Genomic DNA, 27,195 nt, shown 5'->3' with positions numbered 1-27,195 from the left:
CTTCAAGAGCAATTCCACAAAGAACACACAACAATATAATCCAGCTGGAACTTGGCCAAGGAATTAGTGATAGGGATCTGAGCTTCGCAATTCAGAAACAAGTGCAACTGGGGCACAAGATCAATCCATGATATAAGCCTGCCTTATATCTAAGTTCACTTCTAGAAACCTGTAGGATGCACACTTCTGCCAATATTTTGCAAGCAAGGTTCATACACTGAATTAAACCATACTCCTGGTGCTACCCTGAGAGGACCTACAGAGGTTTTTCTCCCAAGTCTTTTGTTCATGAAAAGGGATTACCAGAATTTTCCTAGCTGGTCTACGCTTAGCCAAATAATTTGAACGAGGAGCAAACAAACTACAGGTAGTCCCCAACTTACAACTGTTCGTTTAGTGACTGTTCAAAGTTACAACGGCACTGAAAATGTGACTTATGACCGTTTTTCAGTTACGACCTTTGCACATGATCTCCACATGATCATATGATCAAAATTCAGATGCTTCGCAACTGGTTCATATTTATGACCATCATGTGATCACTTTTTGCGATCTTCTGATGAGCAAAGTCAATGGGGAAGCCACAATCACTTAACAACCCGGGTTACTAACGTATCAGTGGGAGTGATTCACTTAACAACTGTAACAAGAAAGGTTATAAAATGGGGCAAACTCACTTAACAAATGTCTCACTTAACAACAGAAATTTGGGGCTCAATTATGGTAGTACGTCGAGGACTACCTATAGTATTGTTATCAGAAATGTGCATTGTTATTTCTAGTGAGCTGCAGAAACCTTTGCAATGAACTATTAATCATCCACAGACCAGGATCAACTCAGTTAAATGCGTTGCATCATTTGCTCCTGAAGCGGAAGGAAGAGTTATTTTTAGCTCCATTATTTGGGAATTCATCTGGCACAAGCCTTCAAGAAAAGACTTAGTGTTCCTGTTGACACTTTTCAAACGTTTTAGTTCTATATGTAGAACTAGACTTTCTGGTTTAGTTCTTTAGAACTTTTATCTGGGGGGGGGGGGCGGAGAACCAAGCTAAGCAGAAAAGCAGCAAATTTTTCAAAACGGCAGACTCCTCTCCAAGACCTGTTCTCAAGAAAGGTGGTTGGCAAGAGGAAAGAGTTGGTCTTCTCACTGCAGTGGTTGTCCTCTGTGCTGGATACCACAGGAAAAAAAAACACTTTCTGATGAGCCAGTTTTAAGGAAGCATTCAAGAAAGGGTTTCTAGGATTGACAGGCTGCTTGGGAAAACCACTTCTCGTGTTGGCTTGAACTGCCAGCTTCGGATAGCACCAGAGTCCAAAAGCTCTGTGTTCCTTGTTTGAGCTATTCTCGGTGTAAGGCCTGAGTAGTGTATCTTATCCACTCAGTGGTTCAGTGTGAAGTCTCCAATCCTCTCCTGCATTGGTGAGATTAGAGGTCCTTGTGCTCTTTGAACTTGGTTGTTTTTTTTGCAGATGTTTCATTATTCAAATATTGTAGGCAACATCATCAGTACTCATGAGATTGTTCCAAGAAGGATTGAGTCTTGTAAAACATATTTCATATTTTGCATTACATTTATTAGAATCTTTCTAGATTTCACCATCTTTACCCGTTGAATAGCAAGCCCTAACAGAGAGAGCCTCCTTGTTAGTGAAATATTTTACGGAATATCCATTCATAGATAACCCAACCATCCTCCCTCACTGTTTCCTCTTAACTGAAGAAAACAATTTAGTTATGGTATTTTCGTAATGTATTTATGATTTAATATCTAAGGTGCCTTTCTATTACTATTTACTATTTTTACTGAAATTCGTAGCGCCTTAAGGTTCCATTCTGATGCCAAAAAGAAAAATAGAAGCTTTTTACTTCGATAAATAAATGCAACATATAAGCCTGTGGGCAGACAGGCTACATTATGATTTTTATTATCTTCATGTCTAGGGACATTGGTTTCTATTATAAATAAATTGTAAACAAGCATGCATTTGAATGTTTACATCCCATACACTAAACATATGCAGAAAGAACCACTAGCCTAAAAGTCAGTGTGGGGGGAATACACTAAAATAAAAATCTACATTACCTTTACAGTCAGACGCATCGGGGGTGAATACATTTTCCTTGGAATTTTCTATAATTTTTGAGTCAAGAACAGAAGAATCTGCCAAGAGGCTTTTCCTTGTATCAGACATGAATGTAGTGTTCTCAGTCATGGTCAAAATGGCATCCCTCTCCTACAGCTGCACGAGAAACATCCAACTTAAAAATATGACAATAAGTAATCTGCTTAAGATGGTTAGCAACACTGTAATTTTGAGGATTCTCACATTTCATTACTAAGGTTTTCTCTTCAGAACTGATAAATATACATCAATATGATAAATCTTCAGAGACAATACAATGGAAACTAATTGAATAAGAAAAATACAGATGGTGAGAGTCAGGAAGAGATTAAGGAAGTAAGATAAACCATATAGGCAAAAATAGCTGGGTCTGAGAAAGGAAGAGGGAAGTCATAAAATAGATAGTTTTTTTAAAGGAAATGGCTAGCCAGGAAGGTTGAATGGAGAATAGGAAAATAAGCCGAATAAGATAAGAAGAGAGGCACACTGAATTGAAAAGCAGGAAAGAACTTATTGTTTAAAATGGGGACATAAATATATCTGAGTTTAAAATAACCATTTACATGTCTAATTTTTCTTATTCTTATTGTATATGTGAATATGATTTAGTATGTTATCAGGAAATGTGTATAGGCGGACGGAAAGAGTGTAACCTCATACTACCTCAGCCAATGGGGAAAGAGGAGGGCTGTAGCAGCCGGTGATAGGGATGAATAAAAGAAGGAGATATTTTGGGTTAAAACTTTGGAGAGAACCAAGCTTTGATAGCTTCTCTCCCCGCTTATTGCAATAAACGAAACAAAAGGCCTTCACTGTGTCTTGGCTGGTTATTGGTCAGGCGAGCTTGCCTCTGGTCACGAAGGAAAGTAGCCAGAAGCACATAACAGAACCAGTATCAAAGAATCCCACCCCCCATTTTATATTTCTACTGCTACTGACTGCTGTTTCCATTCAAGCCTCCATTACAATATGAAGACTCCCATAGGAAAATTCCTAAGATATACAGAATCTCTCAGGTGAACAATTACCTATTAAATAAGGGGGAAGGCAAAATTAAAGGTAATATTTAAATGTGTCTGGGAAGACATGTATCTTCATAACTTACAATTATTGAGATTGTAGTGCTGCCAAAAAGATGTACAGTAGATGACCCAGCTGAAGGAAATGATATGCCCCCCTGGAATTCATCATCCATAGAACTGGCAGAATAGCCCAGAATAAAGTAAGGACATGCCATTGAAATAGAAAGGCAATCACCACCATCTCCATGGAAGAGTATAATCAGACTTGATACAAGCTAAAAAAGGGTTCTCAAATATTCTGAAGCATACATACAACATATACCCTTTAATAGTGGACCACTGGTAAAAGGAAACAATTTATTAAGACTGAAATTGACCTATTGCTTTTATTTTGAAGCTATAGCTAAGAATCATTTCTTTTAAGAAAAAATAGATTTAGAGTCATCATTTTATCTCAGAATGAAGTATTTTCATAATGTAAAAAGGACAACTTTTGTTGTTTTTTAAATAGAACTGCAGATACCATGTTTTGCTAAACACAAGCCCAACTTTTTAGCTATAATTGGTTTGCCCAATGTAAAAAAAAAGTGTATAACTGATGCGATGGAGGATAACTTCTCAATACAATATTTCTTGCTCTATTATAACAGTAGAATACAAAAAATTGTTTTTCAAATTACCCTAAGCCTTAACAATGAAACAAAACCCCAGGAAGTATATCTATTGGAATCAGTGCTCTCATTTTAGTTTTTTTTTCCTGTCTTTTATTTTTGGTCAACTCAATGTAGCAAATCACAGAGATTAAAACCCTACATGGAAAGAAAGATGCCAAAAAGTTAAAGCTGGCTTTTGACTACATTGAGGAACATGAGGCAATATTGCTGATCCACACTGGATAATTTACAAAGCCAAAGAATACTAAAAAGAGTATGTGTTTCATTGATTATAGAAAGCTTTTGATTGTATTGATTGCTTCAAATTGCAGAAAGTGCTCAAAAAAGTAGGAATCCCAGACATATCATTATCCTCATGTACAAGTCAAGAGGCCACTGCACATCAGAACAGGAAGAAACAGACTGGCTCCAAGTTGGCAAAAGGTTTGGATAAGGCTCTCCCTCTGAGAGCTGAAGGCAAAAAATTTCATTTTAATGTATGCTGATTAGTGTACATTTAAAGTGACAATAAAGTTATTCTACTCTATATACACAACCCTTATGTATTCATCCTATTTGCTGAAGATACATTAAGGAACTGTATAGGAAGATGGTTTTAAAATTGGAGGAAGAAACATCAACAGCCTCTGCTATAAAATAAAGATGATGCTACATTGATAGCCAAAAATGCAAAGATTCTGCAAGCTTACATGCTGAAAGATTCAGTGGAAATAGCTTGCTATGGGTTCTGTCATTTAGGAAGGTACATTTGGTAGATCTTAGACAATGAGCCTTCTGAGCTGTGGCACCAAGATTTGGAACATCCTTCCAGAGGTGAGATTGTCACTATCACTCTTAACTTTCCAAAAGCCCCTCAAGATCTGGTTTTGTCATTAAGCCTGAGGAACACCAGGAACTAAACTGGTGAGGTTGCTCTGTTATTGTTAACATTCCTTTGCTCTTTATTTCTTTTTCCGCTGTGTTTTAATAGTTTTTAAGGCTTTTTAATAATCATTATTTTTACCTTTGTTGTACACTGACAGAGTCACCTGATTTGCTAGATGGGCAGCTACATAAGTTTGAAAAATAAATATAAATAAATGTCAAATAGTGAAAAAAATGGGACTAATATATAAAGACCAAACTAAGGGCAACAGCTAGAACAACCAGCCTTAGAGCTGACAATGAAGATATCAAAGTCATAATTTCTGTGTTTTGGGATCAACCATCAACAGTAACAAGCAGTCAAGAAATATACCACAGATTAGCACTTGGTAGAACAATCATGGAAAGCCTTGGTTGACATTCAAATCTGTGATGTATCTATACCTATAAACATCAGAATAGTGCAAGGCATGTTATTTCCTGTGACACTCTCTGGAGGTGAAAGTTGAATCTTAAAGAAAGAAACAGGATAGGACGAGGTCACCCAGCAGCAGCAAGTTATAGTGGTTGTGTGTGCACCTTTAGATTTGAAACAACAGACTAGGAATAGATTGACATCGAGAAAATCTATTTATGTGATTGCCTACTCATCTGGACTGATAATGAGCCAAAGTCACCCAAGTGGCCTACATGCCAGGACTAGAACTGTTTTGTTTTTGTAGACAAAACAGAAAAAGGGTGCATTATTTATGCCACCTTGAATTGTACAAAATAAAAGTGGATGATAAATCCAACTAATAAAATTGCAAGGCCTTTGCAGAGGTTGACTGAAGCCCCCTTTTTTCTTTGACCCCATCCCCTTCTGCCATCTTATTTTCTTCCCTTATTAAATGCCTTTTAAGAATGCATAAATTGTCCAGAGTCACTGTGAGTTGGGCAGCATATACATTTAATATATTAGTAATAGTAATTACTACAAATTACTATTACATATTTTATAATATACCCTTATAATAAAATTACAAATCTTAAGATTATCCAGTTTTTAATGCTTTATATTGAATAAACTGTACACCGCCTAGACCCGTCTATGAGGGAGATGGGCAGTTGAGAAATTTGATATATAAATAATTTAGTAACTGATGAGATAACAGAAACAAGGTAGATGAGAGATTAAAGCTCACCTCCTTTCGCAACCTATAGCTTTCCAAATGGGGTAGATTTGCACCCCCATTCACCAATTCGCCGAGGATTTAATAACCTAAGCAGGTGCACCCAAGCAATGAAGGGAGGACAATTTCCTCATTAACGTAGCCTATCACAGAAGCCTTCTGGCTTCCAGGTGAACCCGGTCTGACTCTTTCAGAACATCCCACGATTTGCTGGCTGTGGATTATGGGAGCCGTAATCCCCCTCCCCCCCACACACACACTGCTTTTGAGAAAGACTGGGCGGCCTCTTGGGAGGGCTTGCAATCGGACACGGAGCTACGAGAAGGGTCTGTAATTCTCCCCGCCACCCGCGCGTCACGCTGTCGCTCCTGACCGACTCATTTCCCGGCTGCACGCTGACCCTCCACCCGCCGCCTCACCGTTCAGGGTACCATCGCGGTCCGCACACCAGCCACCATCCCAGAACCACCCGCGACACCCGCACCTCCCAATTCAAAAAACGAGCGTCCACTCTCGGCCGGCTCCCGATTGGCTGTCTCGAGGAGGGGAGGGGGAAGCGCGAGCGCGCGCGGCTCGGTTCTGAAATGCCGAGCTCCTATTGGTTGACGATTCCGGGAGGGCGTTCCAGGTCTCCTTACCTTTACTTGAAAATTCTTCAGAGAACGGGCACGTCTGAATGGGCGGTAACTTATTGGTCGAGATGAGTCTCCTCCAGCCTATGACGAAGAGGGGGGGGAGAATCTTTTCAGCTGACACCCCGCTGTTTCCCGCCTCTTGCGGGGATGAGCTCACCTGAGATTGGTTGGAAGATATGAGGAAAGGCCTTACCTTTCAACGGTTGTTGAAGCGACGGAGGGAGGAAAGACCGGATTTGCCGTTCAAGTTCTACTGTTTCAGCTGCCAGGGTTGGTCCCGCCTTTGATTTAAAAAAAAAAAAAAAATTCCAGATTTGCTCGCGGCTTTCCACGCAAGGATTTCTGGGAATTGTAGTTTTGAAGATTCAGATCCAAACATATTTTGTTTTTGGAGAATAACGGATGGGCCCAGCCAGGTCCCCTGAAATTATTATTGGCGAGCCATGAAACAAAATATAAATATCAATATATAATATTGATATTTTTTCATGGCTCACCAACAATGTAGTTTAAAGCAAAACTTTATGGTTTACCAAGAGGTTTGGTAATCTGATTCCCCAAAGAGATGGTTACCGTACTTAGAATTTGATCCTACAAGATCCAAGGCTCAACCAGAATTCTCACTCAGGCACAAATAACCAGGCTCAAATTAGCTTAGTTTGGACACCTGATGAGAAGACCCTACTCTCTAGAGAAGGCTCTGATGCTGGGAAAGATGGAAGAAAAGAGGATGATCAGCAGCAAAATGGATGGATTCAATTTACATTGGCTGAGTGTGCCATAAAAGAACAGGTTAGAGATTGATCATCATGGGCAAGATCTATGTGGTTCCTCCTAGATGAAAACAACCTAATGGCATATCATCAAAATCTTATCCAAGGTAAGGTTCTCAGATTAAATACATTCAACCCATCTAAGGTGATTAGTGAATCAAGCCCCTAAGTTTGTACCAGATGCTAAACCATAATATACAGGTAGTCCTCAACTTATCACAATTGAGCCCAAAACTTCTGTTGCTAAGCGAGACATTTGTTAGGTGAATTATGCCCCATTTTACAGTCTTTCTTGCCATGGTTGTTAAGTGAATCTCTTCGGTTGTTAAATTAGTAAAACGTTTGTATGAATCTGGTTTACCCATTGACTTTGATTGTCAGAGGGTCACAGAAGGTTATCACATGACCTGGGATGCAGCAACCATCATAAATATGAGTCAGTTGTCAAGCATCTGAATTTTGATCATGTTGAGTCCTCAAGTCAACAGCGAATGAATACAGCACATTCTGTAATTCCAACAGCCCTTTATTTTAAGTAGTTCTCTCTCTGTCACAGCTCTGAGGCTCGCAGGCCTCTCTGACTCCTTTAATAGCATCCCCCGGGCAAAAAGGTAACATTTAGGCCGCTTCCACGCCTTGCGCATGCACGCGAAGCCGGCGCCACCCAGTCTGGTCCCGGGCAGCTTGCAACTGCCCGGGACCATTGCAACGTCCCGAGCCTGCCTTTGCAGGCTCAGGACACAACAGATCATGTGATCATAGGGATTGTGCAATAGTTCCTAAGTGTGAAAAACAGTCATAGATCACTTTTTTGAGGGCCGTTGTAACTTTGAACTGTCACTAAGTAAACTGTTGTAAGTCGAGGATTACCCCCTAATTGGGCAGGCTGACTTTGCAAGATAGTAAATCAAGATTCATGCTGACTAAATGGGCCTGGTCAATTATGGTGTGAACCCAATATCAAATTAGCACATTTTATACATCTGTTGAATTTTCAGTGAAGAACACAAAGATTGTTCACATTCATATGAAGGCAAATTACATTGCTCTTTGTTCATTCAGAAGAAAGGTAAAAACCACTAACATATTTCTTTAGGGAGCATTTTATTACTGCACGTGTCTTTCCTGTTTTGTAAGTATTATTCTAGATCAGCCATAAAGATATCAACATATTGAGGCACCATGTATGTGCCCATACCTAGGGCATTGATTTCTAGCTACATGTTATTGCCAGAGGAAATAGTTATGGGTGTGGCACAAAGTGAAACATTCTGGAGGCAAGGCATGCTGCTTTGGCACAAGTACTAATGTTATTTTGACTTCAAGTCCATGTTCACTGCCTTGAATTATTTATAAAAAAATAAAGACGAGATAAAAAATATATAGTGCCTCAATACCATAACAGCTAAAATGGCATTGTCAATGAGATTGCCTATGCCCTACGGAATCCTATCATAAAGGGAATCCCCTAACTCCACCTCCTTGAATTCTAAATGTGAAGCTTATTTATGTATTTATTTTTTCTATTTATTTGTATCCTGCCTTTATTATTTTTACAAATAACTCAAGACAGCGAACATATCCAGTATGCTGAGGATGAAGTTTCGCTCTCCGAGCTTGTAGATTGGTTTCCGAATGTTTCGTTACCTGGCTAGGTAACATCTTCAGCAGAGTTTGGGAGATGCCAATATCAGTGTTCCATTTATAAGGGCTTCAGGTGTGGGTATGTTAAGTGAGGGACTTGTGATGGGTCAGACAAGACCTCACTTGACACACCCACACCTGAAGCCCTTATAAACAGGACACTGTGACATCCCCTAAATTCCACTGAAGATGTTACCTAGACTGGTAACGAAATGTTCAGAAACCAAACCACAAGCTCAGAGAACAAACCATCACTCTCATCCTACAACCGAGCTACAGATATTCGCCATTATTGCATATCCAGTATGCTTTCCTTCTATTGTCCCCATACCAAAACCCTTGTGAGGTGAGTTGGGCTGAGAGAGAGTGACTGGCCCAAAGTCCCCAGTTGTCTTTGACAGCTAAGATGGGACTAGAACTCACTGTCTCCTGGTGATTGGCCCAAAATCACCCAGCTGGCTTTCATGTTATTTGAACTCATGGTCTCCCACTTTCTAGCCTGGTGCCTAAAGGACTAGATCAAGGGTTCTCAACCTTGACAACTTTAAGACTTGTGGACTTCAACTCCCAGAATTCCTCAGCCAGCAAAGCTTAAACAACAAGTCTTAAAGTTGCCAAGGTTGAGAACCCCTGCACTAGATCAAACTGGCTCTATATTTGGTCTTGAATGAAGGTTGGTCTCCTGTTTACGTAAGGACTTAATTGTGTGTGGTATAACTACATATGAAGCTATGCCTTGTTATTTCTTCCAGCATTAAGTTATAAAAAAGATGCTTGATTTTTCACCAATCTGGCCATTTTATCACGTGTGAATGGAAGATACCAAGAGAAATGAACTTACTTTACAGGAAGCAGAGCTCTTAACTATCTTGTGCTTACATGCAAGATGAATATTTTAATTCATCTGTTTCAGGTCAATATCCTTGTCAAGCGTAATTATATCTATACTATAAAGTAATTTCAAAGATTGTTGATGTAACAGTATTGATTAAAAGGCTAAAGACAATAACATTTCCACTTATGTTATTTTTGTTCCTAACTAAATCACTTTATATGTGTGGGAGAGTATGCATTTGGTTTCACCTGTAAGTTTCAAAATAATGATTCTATTGTCTGCTATTGCATAAGATGAGTATCATATATGTAATATATTTCATCCATTGTGTGCTTACAGTGAGACTTATGGAATTGAGTTGGATAGCTTCTGAGAAATTATACACCAAATTGAGCTGTACATTTCAGTGAGAAACTAATTAATTATATAAAGTTATTGTTAAGTCCTCGCATTAATGGCGAATGATGAAGACACGTTTTCCAGAACAGTTCTTTATTGTGCTTAGCCAAAACTCCAACAACGAGCAAAGGCACGCAGGCCCCCTTTTATACGTCCCAAATCCCCGGACATAATGGCAACATCGTCAGGCACTTTTCGCGCCTTGCACATGCGCTCAAGGTCGGCACCACTCAGTCTGGTCCCAGGCAGCTTCTGCAAAGCCTGGGAACCCTTGCAACGTCCCGAGCCTGCATTTGCAAACTCAGGACACAACACCCCTCCCCCCTAGCTTGAAACAATCCTGACATCTTCTTTTGGGAAGAGCGTCAAACTTCCTCAGAATCAAGCATGGAAGGGGGTGCCTGAGGTTGCCTCCGCCCACAAGTTCCTTTCTTTTGTTTGTTAATCAAGGACACCCAAAATCATAAGTAAACAAACTACATTATTAACTAATGACCTTAAGGGTAGTACCCCTTGTAACTTGACAGCAACTTCACAAAGTCTGAAAGATATTTGGGAGGGCACTTGGCCCTTTGCGACCTCCTCGGACCGGGAGAGTTTGCTTGTTTCCTTTTCTCGCCCACCAGGCTTGGTGAGCCAGGACATTGCTGCCCACTTGTCCCAGAAGACCCTGGTGTTGTTGCCTGACCTATCTGCTCGCCTGCCAGGCTCAGTAGGTCAGGGCTTTGCTGCCCCAAGTACCTGGTTGACCTGCCCATTTGCTGGCTGGCTGGGCCCTCTGAGCCTGAACCAGCATCCCTTGGGGGGGTAGTCCCCAAATCCACAATGGACCTTTCTTGGGAGCACTGTCCCTCGAACTCAAGGTCAGCAGATGGAGAAACAGGGGTATCTGCAGGGCCCCAATATCCAGCGGACCCCAAGGTCATGCCTGAGATTCCAGAATCAGAAGTATCCTCTCTGTTCTGCCCCCTTACAGAGGACTTCCTTCTGGGAGCAATTGCGGAATTTGGTGCTCCCATGCTGTGTTGCCAGTTCTCTTGCAGGATGTGAGTTGTGTGGATACCCCCGGTCAGTCTCCCCATCTGGAGAATTACTAGTTATGGGTGAATAATATAGATACCCCCGGTGTGACTCCCTGGCTGGAGTAAGTATGGGTGTGTGAGATGACCCCCTGCACAAATGGCTGCCCCATGACTTCCTGTTCGGAGCACTTGCAGAACCTTGAGATGGGGGATCAATGGCCTCCTCAGCGGCCAGTAATGGCTGCTGACATTGATTCTCAGAATGCACTCTATAGCCTTCCTCCCCCCCCCCAGAGCAGAGCCAGGAGTGGAAGGATGAAGCTCCAGCCTCGTACGCAGCTGATCTATGTGCCGCCGAAAAACGCGGCCGTCTTCCAAGGACACTTCATAGGACAAAGGTCCAAGAGACCTTGCAGACCACAGCCGGTACCCAGAGGTGACCAGGCCCGTAGTTCCAAGTCCAGACCGGAGCACCCACTTGCAGGCTCCTCGGTGCCCATGGATGCAGCACCTGAGACGCCACCTGATCCGGATGCAGCCTGTCCAGCTTTGTAATAAGCCAGCGACCCTATCGAAGTTCAGCAGGGCTCTTCCCGGTGGCTGTGCAAGGTGTGGTGCGATGTGCAAGAAGAAAGTCTGCTAACCTGTGATGCCAGTCACCGTAAGTCAGTCTCTTAAGGGCATCCTTGGTGGTGCGCACCATACGCTCAGCCATTCCATTGGTGGATGGGTGGAAGGGAGCTGAAGAAAAGCCTGGAACTCAGAAGAGGTAAATTGAGGACCGTTATCGGGAACCAGAACATCTGGAAGGCCATGAGCTGCAAAAATACTCTCAGCACCTGGATAGTCTTGGCAATAGTAGTGGAGGACACAGAAACAATCTCTAGCCACTTAGAATGGCTATCAACAACAACCAGGAAGAATCGCCCCTGAAAGGGCCCAGCGTAATCTATATGTACCCTAGACCATAGAGTTTGAGTTTCCTCCCATCTATGAACTGGGGCCTGAGGCATTTCAGGCAGAGATTGTTGGCACACACGACACCCATGTACCTGGGCCTCGATGGCTTTATCAAGGCCAGGCCACCACAAATGGCTGCACACAAGCGCTTTCATCCTGACTATCCCAGGGTGTCCCTCATGTAGAGAGTGCAGGGCTCTAGTCCTCAATGAGGTTGGGATTACTACCCTACTTCCCCATAACAGATAACCCTTGAAAGTGGACAACTCATGCCTCCTTTGCCAGAAACTTTGGAACTCAGTATCCGGGCACCTGTTAGGCCATCCTGACAACACCCATGTAAGCACACGTGTAAGCGTGTGATCAGTGGCAGTTTCTGCAGCCACATCCCTAGCATTGAGGGGAGACTCAGGCAGCTCTTGAATGGATAGAATATTAATGGCTGGAGCAGGATCAGGCTCCAGTGTTGGCAGGGGTAATCTACTTAAAGCATCAGCATGGCCCATTTCCTTTCCAGGTTTGTGAATTAAGGAGTAGTCATATGCTGACAGGAAAATGGACCAACACAGCATACGAGGAGACAAGATATGTGGAGTTTGTTTGGTAGTGGTAAACAACCCCAGCAAGGGCTTATGGTCAGTGTAGACCGTGAAGTGGCGGCTGTATATGAAATCATGAAACTTCTTAATGCCAGCCACAATAGCCAGTGCTTCCCTGTCAATCTGAGCATAATTACGCTCAGCAGAAGATAGGGTTCTGGAATAATAAGCCACAGGGACCTGTGTCCCATCAGCCTTCAGATGGCTAAGTACTGCTCCTATCCCATATGGAAAAGCATCGCAGGCGATGCAAACAGGTAGTTGCTCATTGAAGTGAGCTAGTACTGCATTGGAAGTAAGCAAACTTCCTCATTGAAACTTTTTTCATGGACTTTGGTCCACTGTCAACAGGCTTGTTTGTCTAAGAGCCTGTGCAAGGGCTCAGCTATAGCAGCTTTATTTGGCAGAAATGCATGGTAAAAGTTTAATAGCCCCCAAAAGGCCTGTATGTCCCCATTAGCCTTTAGAGGCGTTACTATGGGGGTTTCCCAAGGACTAGAATCTACAGGTTCTAAGATGCCCTGCTGGAGCAATTTGTCCAGTTCAGCATCAATCTTGCCCTTGAGGGCAAAAGGTACCCTCCTAGGCTTAACCCTAATGGGTGTTATGGAAGGATCTAATCGTAATGAAACTGGAGGCCCCTTATAGGATCCAAGCTCAGAACTAAACACATCTGCAAATTCCTTGCAAACTTCTGCAAGACTTGACATTTGCAAATGGTGCAGCCCTGTGACCTGGATTCCCAAAGCCTCAAACCAATCGAGTCCAATAAGACTCGTACATTCACCCGCAACAACCAACACATCTAAGGGACCCTCAAAATCCTTGTACTGTACCTTAAGGGTGGCCTCCCCCTTAACACACACCTTAGAATTCTGAAAGTCTGTGAGTATTACATTGGATGGCCTGAGTTTAGCTCGAAGGCCACTGCTGCTGCAAATTTTCCTGAATGTGTTGAGGGAAATTATGGAGAGAGCAGACCCAGTGTCCAATTCCATGGATAAAGGAACCCCATGCAATCTTACTTTAACGGACAGTTTCTTTTTTAGGGGTTTATGTGTGCCTGTCCTTAAAACACTTCTGCGTGTTGCGCAAAAACCCACCCTATTTTGGCTGGGGACCCTGGTACCTTTCAGATGCAATTCTTCTCTAGGTTGTACCTTCTGACGACCCAAACAGATAGATGCGATGTGGCCTTGCCTGTCACATGCTCTGCAAATGGCAGAACGGAACCGGCAATCAGCTCGTTTGTGGCGTCATCCGCATCCAAAGCATTGAAGAGCTGTGGATGTCTTCTCTGTGCGTTCCTTCTGTCTCCTTCCAGCTGCCTGGTAAAGTTTATCTACCTCTTCGTCAGGAACTCCCTCCGATTCTTCTTGCACATTCTCCTGGTGGACGGTGACGGTCTCTGAAGAGCTTCTGGTGGGTCGCATATTCTTTACTGCCCCACTTGCTGCTTCCTCTGCTGTAACCTCTCACAGAGCATCTTGGAAGGAAACATCTTCTTTAGTGAAGATCTTTTGCTGTAAGTCTCTGTTACTTAACTCACACACAAAACAATCGCGCAGCCTTTCCTCCAAATCTTTAAATTCACATGGTCTGGCTGCTCGCCTCAAGGCCGCAATAAAGTCCTTAGCAGATTCACCTGCCCTCTGATCCCTTTGTTCAAATGTGTGCCTCCAAGCAATGACGGACAACTTGGGCTGGAAATGCTCTTTCAGAGGTTTCTTGAGATCTGCATACGTTACTGCTTCCAGAGAGGCAGGGGCCACTAAATTTTCGGCAATCTCAAAAGTTTCCTGTCCACAGACGCACAAAAAGGTGGCAGCCTTCAAGCCATCTTCTCGAATTTGGTTGAATTCTCCACCCTCACAACGTATGATTCCCATCTTTCCGGGTGTGAGACATCGAACTCAGATAACCGACCGATCTTCGCAATCCTCACAATCACTTCACCACTCGCTTCTCTTTAGGGAAAGTGTCTTTCAGCCAAACTCATCCTCCAGCGACGCTGTACTGGCAGGCTGGAACGCTGACTTTAACACCGTTTTTCCTCTCAGGACTTCTTTGGGTGAGTCTTTACAGCTTCCTTCTGATTATCTTGTGAAGGATCCCATCTTCGTCGCCAGTGTTAAGTCCTCGCATTAATGGCGAATGATGAAGACGCATGTTTTCCAGAACAACTCTTTATTGTGCTTATCCAAAACTCCAACAACGAGCAAAGGCACACAGGCCTCCTTTTATACGTCCCAAATCCCCGGACATAATGGCAACATCGTCAGGCACTTTTTGCACCTTGCACATGTGCGCAAGGTTGGCGCCACTCAGTTTGGTCCCGGGCAGCTTCTGCAAAGCCCGGCCTTGCAATGTCCTGAGCCTGCATTTTCAGACTCAGGACACAACAGTTATCATTACTGCAGGATGGAAGAAATAAAAGACAAGAAGCTATTACTGTGCCATAAAGCTTTAACTGTCTTTTAGTACTGTATTGTTATCTCACAGATCATAAAAGAGCAGGATGCATGCATAGATTGGTAAAGTTGCAGGTTGTTACTAAGGTCATGTAGCTACTCATTTTTCAAAATGTCATTGGTAAAGTTTGACTCTTGAACCAATACAATATGAGAAAGAAACACAGCTTTTTCCTGCTCTTCTTCCACTGTTGTGCATATCTACTCAAAATAAAATTGCTGAGAACTTGAAATAAAAAAGGAATTTGTGGACATGAACAATACTTTTTTTATTATTTCATAGTGTACATCAATAATGCTCCAAAACAATTTTAAAAATGCATGTAGTTAACAAAGTACCATTAAAGCCTCTACTGAATATTGTACAATACAATACATGTGATTTTCCCCTCATTTATTTGACTACATTTTGATGAAAAACTTCTGATAATAATATAGTATTCATTTTCAGTTATTCCTAGCAATAGCCACGCTCAAGTAGTTTTCTGTCATGACAATATCTCACTCATGGAAGGATCACCAATGTTTAACTTTATCTTTCTGAACACAAATCTGTTCAACAGTGAAACTGAGAAAGTTGGTAGAAAATCAGTTTTGTTCCATGAAAAATGCAGTTTCTTATTTAATTTTAAAGCTATTATTAGCAGTATAATTTACATCTATGCCATGGAAGATACTGGAAGTCAGATTCAACTTTAACCTGGAACATACATTTGATTCTTGTTTTATTTAGCCTTCACTTTGGCCCAGTTCTGTCAATTTTGTTGCAAACTCACATTTTTTTTCCTTGCAAAACTTTCCTTTCAGTTCCCCATTTTATTTTGCCATGGTCTGGAATATCTTATAGCATTGCTCTAAAAAAAAAAAAAATCTTAACTTTTCCACATTTATCCCAAAAGGTGCATTTTTCAATCAGCAGCTGGACTTTGTTGTTGTTTTGTAAGATGTTTCACTTCTCACCCAAATAGTTTCTTCAGTTCTAACTGACTCCTTTCCATTTCCCACCAATCGGTTAGAATTGAAGCAGCTTCTTGGATGAGAAATGAAATGTCTTCAAGAAAAAAATGAGAAAGTCCGGTTGCCATTTGAAAGAAGCACCTTTGGGGACAACCATGACCTGGATGACACAGACACTTTTCCACATTAACATATTTTTCTTCACCAAGTGCCCAATCAAGAATTGGAATCACTCAACACCCAGTCTCTATCTATCAAAATTCACCCTTGTTCTTGTGCCCAAACTTTACTTTTTAGTTCACATTTACTAATTTGCTAACCTAAGTGTGCCACAACAACAAAACACTATCTTTTTCTCGATTTCTCTTCTATGCAGTGATGCTGAGTACAGGATAAGGGAATGACTAAACTATGATAAGGCCAACCAGAGGTGATATACCCAGGTATCTTCACCTTATCCACAACGGCAGTCATTTTATATTTTATTGTACTACTGCATGATCTGTCTGTCTGTCTGTCTTTCTTTTTCTCTCTTTCTCTCTCTCTCTCTCTCTCTCTCTCTCTCCTTCCCTCCCTCCCTCCCCCCTCTCTTTTCTTTACTTTACTCTTTACTCTACTTTCCTCTTATTTTTCATCCTCTTTCCCCCTCTGCCTCATTAACAACAAAGAACTATTAAAAGAATAGTACTATTAAAACACAACCCAGTTCAACAACAGAAGGCTACTGGTTTAAAACAATCCTTTTTAATATGCTTTTCAGCCTTAGTACTTAGGACTCAGTCAGATTCTTTGCCTGATTAGACTGGAAATTATTCTTGTTTAATCCATCAAATATTTTTCAACATTCCTGAAAGAGGCTGAAATTATCTTATAACTATTGCTTCTACTGCTCAGATAAAGCAGTGCTCTAATATAAAATTAACAAGCTTTTCCTTGTTTAAGACTTGAGACATCTTTTTCCAGGTGAAGGAGTGGAACACATGGATAATTAAATTTTAAAGCAAAAGATAAAAACTGAAAAACTGCAAATGAAGCGTGAATCCATTCCACTGCCCAAGCGAAGCATAAAATTGACCAAACCAATTAAAAAAAAAAAAAGGTTTCTCTTTATTTTTGTCTTGTATTCAAACTCAGTGACCTGGAAAAATCTTCCTAAATTTACAGATCCCTTTTAGTGAAAAAGACCTGCCAGTTTTCTTACAGCACCAGTGTAATAGAAAAAGTCACTTCTGCCCAATATCTCTCTAATATGCTCATTGCTTGTCAGCAGCTGTCTGATATTATTCAGGCATTTGAAACTGGTTTATTTAGACTGCACATTTTGAACCAGCTCAATCCAAATATCAGGCAAGCTCAGTTCTAGCGAGGCATTATTAAAACCAAGCATGGAAAAGAAATAAGGACACAACCATATTTGCAAGATGTCTGAGATAATGGGGAAGAGCTGAAATGAAACTATAACCATGTCATAGTTCATACAAAAGAACAAAGAAGGCAGGGGCTTTCCAATTGCATTGACAGTTTGCCCCACTTATCTCCCCAGAAAGTAACATCTAACTGACCATGCTTGGAATCAGAGGCTAAGAAAATGGCAAAATGCATTTCAGGTTGGGCAAATGGTTGTATTTCTGAAAATAATAATATCTTTCACCAGGGCTGAGCCTAGTTGATACCTGAATGGAAGCCCACCAGAAAATAAGAAAAGGGCAGGCTATATTGGGAAGTTAAAAAACGTTCGAGAAGAAAGCAATGACAAACCAATTCTATACCCTTGCCAAGAAAATTGAATGTATGTGTCATGGGGTCTCCAGGAGTGAAGCTCAAATGAAAAAAAAAACCCCTTGATCTTCTATTTTAACCCACCTCTTGGTTTATGAACCATGTAAAATGAAGTATAGTATATTATTTTCAGAAATTCAACCAGTTGCCCATCCAGAAATGCATTTTACCACTTTTGGGGTGTATTTTCTGATGTCATCACTGTCACATTTTGGGTACTTGTGAAATTAGGGTTCACAATCTAACATCGTGCAGCCACATGCAGGCAGTCATATTTACATATCTCCCCACCTTTCCCATAAATGGGAATAGGCTCATCTATAGATGGTGGTGCAGTGGTTAGAATGCAGTATTGCAGGCTAATTCTGCCGACTGCCAACAGTTCAATTCTGACCGGCTCAAAGTTGACTCAGCCTTCCATCTTTCCGAGATCATTAAAATGAGGACCCAGACTGTTGGGGGCAATATGCTGACTGTAAACCATTTAGAGAGGACTGTAAACCACTACAAAGCAGATATAAGTCTTATTACTATTGCACTTTCCTTCCACCTGCTGAACGTTATACAGTTTAAAAAGGGCAGTAATCTTTTCATTTTGCAGGTGCATCTAGGATTTCCCAAATATATGTGCATTGTTTAATTAATTAGTGGGCCCATACTACTGGATACAGGGAGAAAAACCTTTATAATTTCATTTCTGAATTATTATTCTCCCTTTACCCAAGAAGCTGCTTCTTCTACAAGTGATAAATACAGATATACATACCTATATTTGTACTTTTTCCCCAGAGGACAAAACAGCAGCTTGGGTGAGTTGGTGATAATTTAAATTAAATTCAGTCAGATTTTTTTTCTTGTTTCTCTCAATTTTAATTGTTGTAGGCTTTATGGAGCTTACTCTGATGCAATTGTTTAAGACCATCTGTTGTTCAGGAAACAGCCAGATGCTTTATGGAAGAGGCTCCTAAAGAAATATATTTAGTTTTTAGAATTTTTGTTATCCAAAAAAAAAAATCAAAAAAGATTCTTAATATTTTGACAGTGCCAATTTGTTTTGCTTAAAGAGATGCTTATAATCCTTGAAATCAGCTATTAGGAAGAAGTTCAAGAATGTGAGAATTATTAATTATAGTTATTTGTTATTATACCAACTAATTAAAAAGTACAAACGTGTGCAAAGAATTAAAAAATCAATGCAACAATACAATTAAACATTAAGGAAAAGGAGAAAGGTAGAACTTGTCTTTTAAGCAGAGCAAAAAAATTGACCATATTGCTCAGAAGTAATCTTTGCTCATCTACTGAAAAAAAGCTAATTAAAATATTGACAAACACATTTGCACAATCCATTGCTGCAATTCAGGTACAGATTTCATCCAGTATTCAATAAATAATTCTTTTAGCTAAATCCCATTTCCAAATATAGGAGGTATACCAATCAAGAGTGACAAATGTATCCTTAGCCTATCATGATGGATCCAGAGTGAGCCCTGAATATAAAACCTGGTGAAAAAACGCTCTTCTCCTCAGTCAAAGCTGCTTTCTGCTGACCTCCACTTTCTTCATGTTGGACGGAGCAGAGCCACCCAAGCCATTAGCAGCCAATTTGAATGAGGAGGAGAAGAGCGTTGATGCACTTTGGTTTTTTTAACTGCTATATTGCAGTTCTACAATTATGATCACTTTTTCCTTGCAGCCCCAACCTAGGAGCGTTAAGCAGGCTCAGGTCGCTACTGCAAATTTGAATTTCTTTTTTTGTTGACAAAGAGTTAAAGAATTAAATATAGCAGTTAAAAAAACCAAGGTGCATCAACCAGACGGATCTGAACAGGAAAAAAAATCTTACCATATATTCCCTTGGCTCGGCTGACAAAAGAAGGGAGGAGAGCCAGCGGCCTGGAGGTTAATACATCTGCCTAGTATGCAGGCTGCCTAGGTTCGAATCCCATAAAGGGAATGGCTAGCTGATGAGAGTTAAAAAGCTTGAAATAGCTATTCTAGTATATGCAGTGTTATTTTCATTTTAGATGTCAAAAGGGTTTTGCAGTTCCCAGTGTTTTCTGTGGAAAACGGGTCCAAGTGGCTCTTTGAGTGTTTAAGGTTGCCGACCCCTGCCCTAGAGGGAGGGCAGAGAAGAGCAACAAAGACAATCAGGGGACTGGAGGCTAAATCTTACAATGAACAACTAAGGGAACTTAATATGTCTTGTCTAAAGAAGAGAAGAACTAGGGGTAATATGACAACAGTCTTCCAGTACCTGATTGACTGTCATAGAGAAGAGGGGGTCAACCTGTTCTCCAAAGCACCTGAGGACAGGACAAGAAGTAATGGATGGAAGATTATTAAAGAGAGATGCAATCTAGAATTAAGGAGGAATTTTCTGTCAGTGAAAACAATTAATTAGTGGAGCGGCTTACCTCCAGAAGTTGTAAGTCCTCCATCACTGGAGGTTTTTAAGAAAAGACTGGACAGCCATTTTATTCAGAATATAATAAGGTCTCCTATTCAAGCAGGTGGTTGGACTAAAATAAGATCCTTCCCAACTCTAGTATTCTGTTTGTGTGTCTGAAAAAGCCTTACCCCTACTAACATAAAAAATAAAGACCCAATCTACCAGTCAACTGGACGGTCCTAAGAACAAGAAGATTCTTCCTCAATTTCAAAGACTTAATTATATACAATTTGAAGCAAAAAAGGTGAATTTGATCCTAGGATAAATGTACTGTACTAAACCTAACTCCTATTAAGAGAAACAATCTTCTCTAATAAAAATAAAACACCTGTAAATTAATAAGTTTAAAATCTGTGATCATATTCCACTATTTCTTCTAAGATTTCTTTTTATTTTTCTAATATTATCTTATGCAATATTCACAAATAAGCCAAGAATTTTAGGTGCCAAAATACACTAAAAATGTTTTATTTGGCTTCTCTGTGGAGGAGCCTATTATAAGTATATACAATAGGCTTTTCTCTCAGCTTTTTAGAATTATCTCACATATCCCATACATATGGGCCCATGGATTAGCCAACCTTTTCTTATTTTATTTTAACCAAAATACTATGAAAAATCACTCATGATTAACCTGACTCTCAACATTTTCCTATGTGTTAATTTTCACAAACGGCTTTTCTGTACAAGGACTCATAGCTGATTAAATATGGCCATACACCTCTGTTTTAGAAGCAGAAAACTAAAGCTTCTTAAGTTCATTTAGCAGCCACCAAAGATCTAAACCAGACTATAGAAGAATAGGAAGCATAAAACAATACCAAAATAATTCTTTAACTTTTTTTCTCTAAAGATTCAATTATCATTAATTGCTACTTCTTTTTCATGTGAAGTATATGTAACAACTTGACTTCAAATCAAAGCTTTAGCAGCCATTGCATACCAACAACAATGACACCATTGAGACTCTTTGAATATGAATAGACTCTATCATTTTCAAGTTCTATTTGTTTAAGGAAACATTGTTCAGTGAAGTAGGCACTGAAGATTCTGCTAAGAAAGGGCTCAGAAAGTGTGCCAAGGAAAGAGGTGTCTTGGCAGGTAGCTACACAGTAAAAATATAAAGTTTTTAACATGCATATTTTGGCCATGGAAGACTAAGGAGATTGATGCCAACTCTTCCAAAAGATTAGAACACTCTACGGAAATATAAACTGATCACAACTTGGAACCATTACAAACTTCTCACAAATTCACGAAACATCAGGACAGATGGGCACACTTATTTCCTGTTTTTAAGTTCTGTATCTCTGAATTCCTGCAGAAATAAAATAGGAGGTTTTGTTAGGTAAACCTATAATCCTGCCATGTAAATTCTGCACCTGACCAGCATGGCTTTCTCTGAACCCCATGAGATTCTTGGGGCTGGAAGATCCAAATGTGTGGGTGCGTGGATAGATCACTGTCAGGAGAATCCATTTTGTTCTCCTTCCCATTTTATTATCTGGGAACAGATAATAATATTGTCATGATCACACAAAACTGTTGCAGTAGGGTGAGATACAAGAAGGAGCAAGCAATCCAGGATGCTTGTAAATTAAAAATTCAGAACAACCAGATTTCTAAGTTTAAGAGCCGAGGTGGCACAGCAGTTAGAGTGCAGTACTGCAGGCCACTTTAGCTGACTGTGTTCAGCAGGTCAGTGGTTCAAATCTCACCGGCTCAAGGTTGACTCAGCCTTCCATCCTTCCGGGGTAGGTAAAATGAGGACCCAGATTGTTGGGGGCAATGTAAATATATATATACATTGCTTACTGGTGTACACCGCTTAGAGAGTGCTTGCACTTAAAGCGGTATATAAGTCTCATAAATAAATAAATTATTTCTGAGTTCTTGATCTAGTTTTAGATTGCTTTTATTAGCTGTTTATTTCCCCCAAATGTTTATCTGTCCTGAAAAGTCATTTAAATGGTAAATAAAGTAAATAGATGTAAACTAACAGTGTATGGATTGAAAACTGAAGATCAAATTACAATTACTCCTATTGGATTGAAGAGATAAAGGGAAGTATATAGAACGGAGAAGCCCTTTATATAAAGGCAACCTGATTCAAAACTGTCTTCTATCTACAGCATACCTACAAATTAGGTATGCTGTAGATTAGAAGACAATTTCAAATCAAGTTGCCTTTATATAGAGGGTTTCTCCATTCTATATAATTCCCTTTATCCCTTTGATCCAATAGGATAATTATAATACTGTAGGTTTACAGATCATCTTGTGAACTTATGGTCATTCAATGTTCTGATGATGCTGGAAAAACTGTAACAACACCCCATAGTCACATCATCAAAATTTGGGTGCTTGGTATCCAGCATATACTTGGAATGGTTCCACCATCCCAGGGTCATGTAATTGCCATTTGCAATCTTCCTGGGTGGCGTCCAATAAGCAAAGTCAATGGAAGAATTTGGATTCACTTAACAACCACATGATTCACTTACGAACCACAGCAAAAATGTCATAAAATCAGGCATGACTCATTTAACAACTGCATTCTGTACCTGCTAAGAAGGGCAGCCTTTAGCATTATATTTCAAAGTTCTGGTCCCAACTGTCATACATCAAAGACTACATAGAATGATGATGTGTCTTAAAGGATAGCCAATACATTTAAATGGGTCATCTGTGAATTCAATCCATTTAATCCTATATTCTCCTCTTGCAGCTATTTAGGCATAATAATCCAGTAAGATCAGAGAGCTTAATCATATATCCTCCTTGCTTAATCCTTGTAGAAAAAGTTAAGATTATAAAACAGCTGCAAAAGCCAGGTATGGCTCTCCATTGTAGAGTTCCAAATTTCTGGAAGCAACTGACCTGACTCCCTAACAATGCCAACAGGAACCAATAAAGCTACATCCATCCCCAGGGAACAGGCTCCTCATGTTTCTTTTGGTTACAAAGAAAGGAAACAAATCTCAGTTGAGCCTGGATGCTGAGTGTATCCTTGTCTTCCTGTCTGAATCAATAAGGTTGATATTATTAATATCAAAAGCTATATTGCACATGCAGAGACAAGAAATCTATCATTTTGTATCTATATGTATAGGAACAATTGTTGCAAGTTTTTTTTTATTAAAATTTTTATAAGCTTTTACAATAAAATCCCTCCCTCCCCCCATCCCCCCCTTAACCCTCCCCCCCCTTCCCAGAGCTGAATACAGAGCTAAAAAGAACAGGAAAAAAAAACATAAAAATTATATAAACATCAATCAACTATACATAAATCCTAAAAAATTAAGAAAACACTTTAACTCCAATACAATAAAATCAGCAAATCTAACCATAACAACTTTAACTATAAATTATTCAAAAGCTAAATAATACTTTCTAATCCCATATTTGTTCTGAACAAAATTTACCCATCTTTTCCACACAGAATTATATCTCTCTTGTGAATGGTCTTTCAGATAAGCCGAAATTTTAGCCATTTCTGATAAATAAGAAACTTTAAGAAACCATTCCTCTAAGGTAGGCAAGAACAATTGTTGCAAGTTTTATATCCAGACTTCCAATGTCTATGGATATTCTCACTCCTCCAGGTCTCATCCAAGCTTCTTGGATGAGAAGAGAAACGTCTTCAAGGAAAAACAAAGACCAGTTGCCTTTTGAAAAAGCATCTTTGGGACAGACGTTCCAATGCTAGTGTGGGAAGTCAGCCCCTCCAGAGAAAGAAGTATTAAAAGAGCAGAAAAATATATTTTCTCAAAGGATCTTAAAGAGGCAGAAAAGCATGCCCAGTTTTCTTAATAGCCCCAAGTCTGCCTTCTCCAAGCAGAAACCAGCTCTATAGAAATGCAGACGCAGATCATTCAGGAAAGTTGGAGCTATAAGATTAAGAAGACAAAGACCTAAAATCTGCATACCTCACCCAAACTCTAAGAGTCATTAGCCCAGCCCCAGGGAAATATAATAGGATTAAATCACAGATACCAAGGCCCAGAAAAGCACACTCAGACTCAGTTCAAAATTCATGCCAAGGAACAGGAAACAACTCAAAAGGCTTCAGAAGGTATAAAAAACCCACTCCCTACATGTGTTCCCTCTCTTTTCTGCTAGAGCCATCTTCCTGTCTGGCTCTCCTCTCCAATAAACTACAACCTTCTTCCCAAAGCAGTTGCCATGTTTATTCCCAGCTTGGATGAATCAGGATGAAGACTTTTCTTCCAATGCTAGCAAGCAGGGGCAAGGGACTCCTTAATGTTTCTCTGTATAGTTCAGAATTTATTTGAACTTGGGTGCTAGATGGTTGAGTGTTTAATATTCTGTGAGAATTATCACCCGATTCAAATTTTGGCAGGGGAGTCAATAAATGAGTGTCTTGAGTTTGGTGTAGTGGTTAAGGCATGAGGCTGAAAACTGAGAGACCATGAATTCTAGTTCCATCTTAGGCACAAAGCCAGCTAGGTAGCCCTGAGTCAGTCACTTCTCTCAGCCCTAGGAAGAATGTAATGGCAAACCACTTTTGAAAAACTTGCCAAGAAAACTGCAGGAATTTATCCAGGCAGTCTCTGAGAATTGGACACAAATGAACAGAAAGGAGAAAAAAATCAAGAGTCACGATACACAGTCAAAGGCCCAACATCGGTGTTCCCAATCTTTTCTATGCCTTTCACCCCTAGGAAATGTTTCATTAGTGTTTGTTACACCCCCTGAAATTCCATATCACACCTTCTGGAACCCCCAGTTGGAAACCCCTTCTCTATAGCCAAGGATAACAATGTCAGTAAAATCGTTAGTTTTCTTGCAGTGTTTTAGGACATGTACAATTTTAATAGAAACTGTGTTTTGGCAACCAAGAATAAATTCAGACCAATCCTTATGGATAAGATGAGTAATTATATTATTTAGTCTGTAGACCAATAAAGAGGTAACATTTTAAAAATCTTGATTCAGTACTGTTACAATGTGATACCCTGAATGAGTAGGATCCTTTTTTTTTTTGTTTAAGGAAAACAGATTCTGGATTATCTCCATGAATTGAAAATAGGTTGACCTTCTGAAATAGTGTTACAGAGGTGAACTAAATTTGGAGTAGTTATTTGGCAAAGCTCTTAAAACATTCTGCCAGAAACTCAGCATGGCCTATTTGTTGTATTTAAGATTCTTTAAAAGCTCTGTCATTCTTTCTAGAGATACTTTTTTGTTTTTCTTTTTTTAACATCAAATGTGGATATCTGAATTACTAATTTCCTTACTCCCTGTAGCCATTCAGTAATTCCTTACTTCTTGTAGTCTATTCAGTAATTTTCCATCCATTGTTTTATTCCCATCCATTTGACACTTAAGAAGGGAAGCTAGGAATTCTGAATTTCTGTTGCCAGATTCATAGTATTTTTAATTTTCAACAGTAAAGTATTTTGTTATTATATGCTGGACTTCAAAGAGAAAGAAAAGACATTTTCCAAAATTTCATTTGCAAATTATCTACCAAAAAGCTTGATTCCGAATATATCCATATTATACCAATATATTTGTGAAATACTAAGGTCTCTAATACACCCTTCATAGCATCACATACCACCCAACAAGGAGCTAGAAAGTATAATTTGGCTGTTAACAAAACTGGTTACAATTTACTTTGTAAAATATATATATATATATATAAAATATATATATATATATTAAGTCTCATTCCTATAAGGAGAGCTCATGAAATACATTGCTTTAGTTGGCAGAACTCCAGAAATTCCCAAACAGCACTTTGTCAAGACAGGAATCTGCAGGGCGCATCTATAGCAGGGCTTATCCTTATACGACAGGTTAAGGATTCTTTTGACAGCACCAGATTGTGCAAATTTCCTTAATTCCTGCCTCGATAAGTTGGGATGTTGAAGTTCACATGTCTTAAGGTTGCCAAAAGTTAAGAAACTCTGGGTTAATGCATGGTTTGTGAAAGAAGAGAGTGTAGGTTCTAGCAGCTTCTTCGCAGCTCCCACGTTCTCCAAATTCAGGTATATTGCCTTAGAATATTAGAGAAGTCTGGGGAAACCATGATGCAACTCTGCTGGAGCACTCTTTCAGATTGTTATTATTTGCACAGTCAGCCTTATTGTTGTTGTTGTTGTTATTCGCACAGTCAGCCAGATGCTGAGACTGGATGTGGCATTTTTGTCTACCTATCCAGTCCTTGCCAAGGATCTGGGAGAGGCAGATCTGGGTGTTTGATGGTGTTACAGATATTGTTGCAGGATGGAAGCTGTTTCCAGTAAAGCTGGCTTTTGTAATTGACGCATGGTGAATTTGTCAATGCCAATGGTGTTCAAGGGGTGCTAGCATCATCATCATCATCATAGGGAAAAGGAAATAGAGCTCTGCTTTTCCTGTTGTCTTTCAAATCCAATCCAAGGCAATCAAGGCCAGTTTCAGTCTCCATAGACATAGATCTCCTCAGGCTCAAGTTTGAATCAATGCACCAAGGATTGGGTGATGGTAACGTGGAAGATCAGAGATGATATCAGCTTCTGAACAGCAGAGATGCATTACTTGAAGCTTCCACTTCTCTCCCTCCACCACTACAAGCCTCAGTTTTCAGGGAATGCATAAAAGTCTCACAGCACTTTTCCAAGAAAAGCCCTTGATGGAGTATACAGACAGGTGCACACATGAGCAAGAACAGTTAACCTCTCCCATGACACGGTTTGGTTTCTTCAGTCTCTGCATCTCCGTAATGCAATTTCCCTGCTACACAATCTCTTTGGCAAGCTTCTTGCCATTTTCCTTCTTCAGTCATCTGCAGTCTTTTCCAG

General features: G+C 40.0%; 1 protein-coding gene across 7 annotated transcripts in view; it reads right to left on the bottom strand.

Annotated features, from left to right (window-relative positions):
- Positions 1-27,195, bottom strand: part of ECT2 (epithelial cell transforming 2) — an 80,312-nt gene that overhangs the window by 46,299 nt on the left and 6,818 nt on the right. For 4 of the 7 annotated variants that reach the window (XM_039338212.1, XM_039338251.1, XM_039338254.1 and 1 more), the window contains exons 1-2: positions 6,277-6,338; positions 2,086-2,242 (exon numbers count right to left, since the gene is read on the bottom strand). In XM_039338212.1, coding sequence (XP_039194146.1) covers positions 2,086-2,215 — 130 coding nt within the window. In that variant the 5' untranslated portion in view covers positions 2,216-2,242; positions 6,277-6,338. Of the gene's footprint in view, positions 1-2,085; positions 2,243-6,276; positions 6,339-6,495; positions 7,326-27,195 lie in introns of those variants that run through there. The other 3 variants (XM_039338221.1, XM_039338230.1, XM_039338240.1) reach the window with 3 other exon arrangements.

The sequence above is a fragment of the Crotalus tigris genome, unplaced genomic scaffold (assembly GCF_016545835.1).
Source record: "Crotalus tigris isolate CLP2741 ecotype Arizona unplaced genomic scaffold, ASM1654583v1 scf7180000017549.6302385, whole genome shotgun sequence".
Classification (NCBI taxonomy): Eukaryota; Metazoa; Chordata; class Lepidosauria; order Squamata; family Viperidae; genus Crotalus; species Crotalus tigris.
This window is presented reverse-complemented; position numbering and strand designations above follow the sequence as displayed.